This window comes from Bos mutus, unplaced genomic scaffold, assembly GCF_027580195.1.
Source record: "Bos mutus isolate GX-2022 unplaced genomic scaffold, NWIPB_WYAK_1.1 CTG200, whole genome shotgun sequence".
NCBI lineage: Eukaryota > Metazoa > Chordata > Mammalia > Artiodactyla > Bovidae > Bos > Bos mutus.
In genome coordinates this window covers 378,248-380,868 of record NW_027219453.1, presented here as the reverse complement: position 1 = coordinate 380,868, position 2,621 = coordinate 378,248, and the positions used below count along the sequence as shown (strand labels likewise).

The following is a 2,621-nucleotide window of genomic DNA, read 5'->3' as shown; positions in this document are numbered from 1 at the left end:
TTATATATGTAGCAAACATTGATTAACCATGCAGTAATGTGTAGATTGACAACAGAAGAAGAATTTTCCAATGAATAGAGTATTTTTCCCACTAATAAGAATTCTAAGGGGTGGAAACGTCTTTCTATTAAATTTTATAACACTGTCTTTTTTCTATACTCTCCCAATGATGTATAAGAAGCAAAGGAATCACAGGAGTTTCCGACCTTTTTGGCACCAGGGACCAGTTTTGTAGAAGACTATTCTTCCACAGACTGGGGTGGGGATGATTTTGGGATAATTCAAGAACATTACTTTTATTGTATACTTTATTTCTATTATTATTACATTAGCTTCACTTCAGATGATCAGACATTAGGTCCTGGAGGTTGAGGACCCCTGAGAGTTTGTGAAATGAACATAGAGATTTGAGCCCCTTTTAAGGATGTTGAGTCGGGTAAAGGTAGACAGTTCTCCAATGGAGGGTAGTCTCTGATGCTACTTGGAAGGGCAGGCGTGGACATTTAGAATTTCTAGTATAGATTCTCGGAGAAGGCAACGGCACCCCACTCCACTACTCTTGCCTGGAAAATCCCATGGATGGAGGAGCCCGGTAGGCTGCAGTCCATGGGGTCGCAAAGAGTCAGGAATGACTGAGCGACTTCACTTTCACTTTTCACTTTTCATGCACTAGAGAAGGAAATGGCAACCCATTCCAGTGTTCTTGCCTGGAGAATCCCAGGGATGGCGGAGCCTGGTGGGCTGCGGTCTATAGGGTCGCACAGAGTCGGACACGACTGAAGCGACTTAGCAGCAGCAGCAGCAGCAGCAGCAGAAGTATAGATTCTATATTAACACCGAAGTAATTTTATTCTTAACTCCTATCCCCATCAGTCACTTAAAATCCAACATACTCTAACCAGGATCTATAGAATATCTGATGGATTATAGCTTTCTTTATGTCAGTTTCTTTCCACTGATACCTTCTTTAAACTATACAATACCATCTCTTCGTAGAGACATGAGAAACAGGCAATTCCTACCAAATATACACAGTGACATCACTAAGGGGTTAATTTTAATTTTGAATTATAAAATATTCTACCGGATTTCCTTATTCTGGAGTTATATCTATTTTCAAAGATGACTCCACATTTTTATTTAGTATTGAAGACCAAATGGAGCTGGTCATGATAGGAGAAGTGGTATAGGTTTGCAGATAGTACTAGGCAGGCAATTTTCAGATCCTTTTCAGCCTTTCTTAACCTTTCTGTGTCTCACCCTAGGCTGCATCCTTGGCACCTGCCTAGGTCAAGCTCCCCAGACTCCAGACATAGGAAAATGTTCAACAGTAGTCAATTTACCCCAAAATATTTTCTGCTGACTGGTCTCCCTGGCCTGGAGACCCTTGGTTTGTCTTTCCATTCTGTACCATGTATCTTGTGGCTCTTGTGGGCAATAGTCTGATTCTGACAGTGATCAAGAAAAATACCTCCCTCCACCAGCCAATGTATCTATTCCTAGCTATGCTAGCCTTTGCAGAGCTTGGTGTCTCTGCTTCTACCCTGCCCATTGTGCTGGGCATCTTCCTTTTTGGTGCCAATGAGATCTGCTTTGAAGCCTGCCTTTTGCAGATGTTCTCCATACATTCATTTTCCATCATGGAGTCAGGAGTTCTGCTGGCCATGTCTGTGGACCACTTTGTGGCCATCTACAACCCACTTCGGTACACCGCCATCCTGACCCTGCCCCGTATTGCTGGGTCTGCTGCTGTTCTCGGACTAAAGAGTGTGACGCTCATGTTTCCATTGCCTTTTCTCCTGAAGCATCTGCCCTTCTGTGGCCACAATGTCCTCTCCCACTCCTATTGTCTTCACTCAGATCTAATCCAGCTGCCCTGTGGGAACACTCGCCCCAACAGCATTCTGGGGCTCTGCATTGTGACTTCTACCTTTGGACTGGACTCATTGCTCATCGTCATCTCTTATATGCTGATCCTGTACACAGTGCTGGGCATTTCCTCAGGGGAGGGACGACGGAAGGCCCTTGGCACGTGTGTCTCACATATGTGTGCGGTCCTCATGTACTACGTGCCCATGATCAGTGTGGCCCTGTTGCACCACTTTGTGAAGCAGGCTGCACCTGCTGTCCGTCTGTTCCTGGCCAACGTCTATCTTCTGGTGCCTCCTGTGCTCAATCCCATCATCTACAGTGTTAAAACCAAGCAGATTCGCCAGGGGCTAATCCGACTCTTTCTTCAAAGAAAATAAGAAAGGAGTTGGGGCAATGAGAGAGTTACCCTCAAAGCATTCAGTGTCATCATCCAAGGGGTCCAGGGAGGGAGAAAGTACTCATCACCTTCAAAGTTGGAAAGCTTGATAAAGCTGCATGTTGATGAATATGTATTAGAGAGTGTTCATTTTCCTGTACTCCATGTTGTCATCTAAAATAGTACTGTTTACTGTTTTGTCAACTATTTATGTGTCAACTTAAAAGGCACCTACTCTTTAACACAGAAATTCCAAATCTTAGCACGGCCCTAGATTCATACTTTCATGCTTTTTCTATTTTGTTGTATATATACATATAATGTATATATTACATATGTACCCAAGGCTTTCTTGGTGGCTTAGATGGTAAAG

The 2,621-nt window shown here is 43.6% G+C and overlaps 1 protein-coding gene across 1 annotated transcript; it reads left to right on the top strand.

The window, feature by feature from the left end:
* The first annotated feature begins 1,320 nt into the window (after positions 1 to 1,320).
* LOC102272131 (olfactory receptor 51I1) lies at positions 1,321 to 2,249 on the top strand. Its single transcript, XM_005905998.2, is given in 2 exon segments — positions 1,321 to 1,381; positions 1,384 to 2,249. Coding segments are annotated over 2 exon segments (927 nt in total).
* Positions 2,250 to 2,621: the final 372 nt, after the last annotated feature.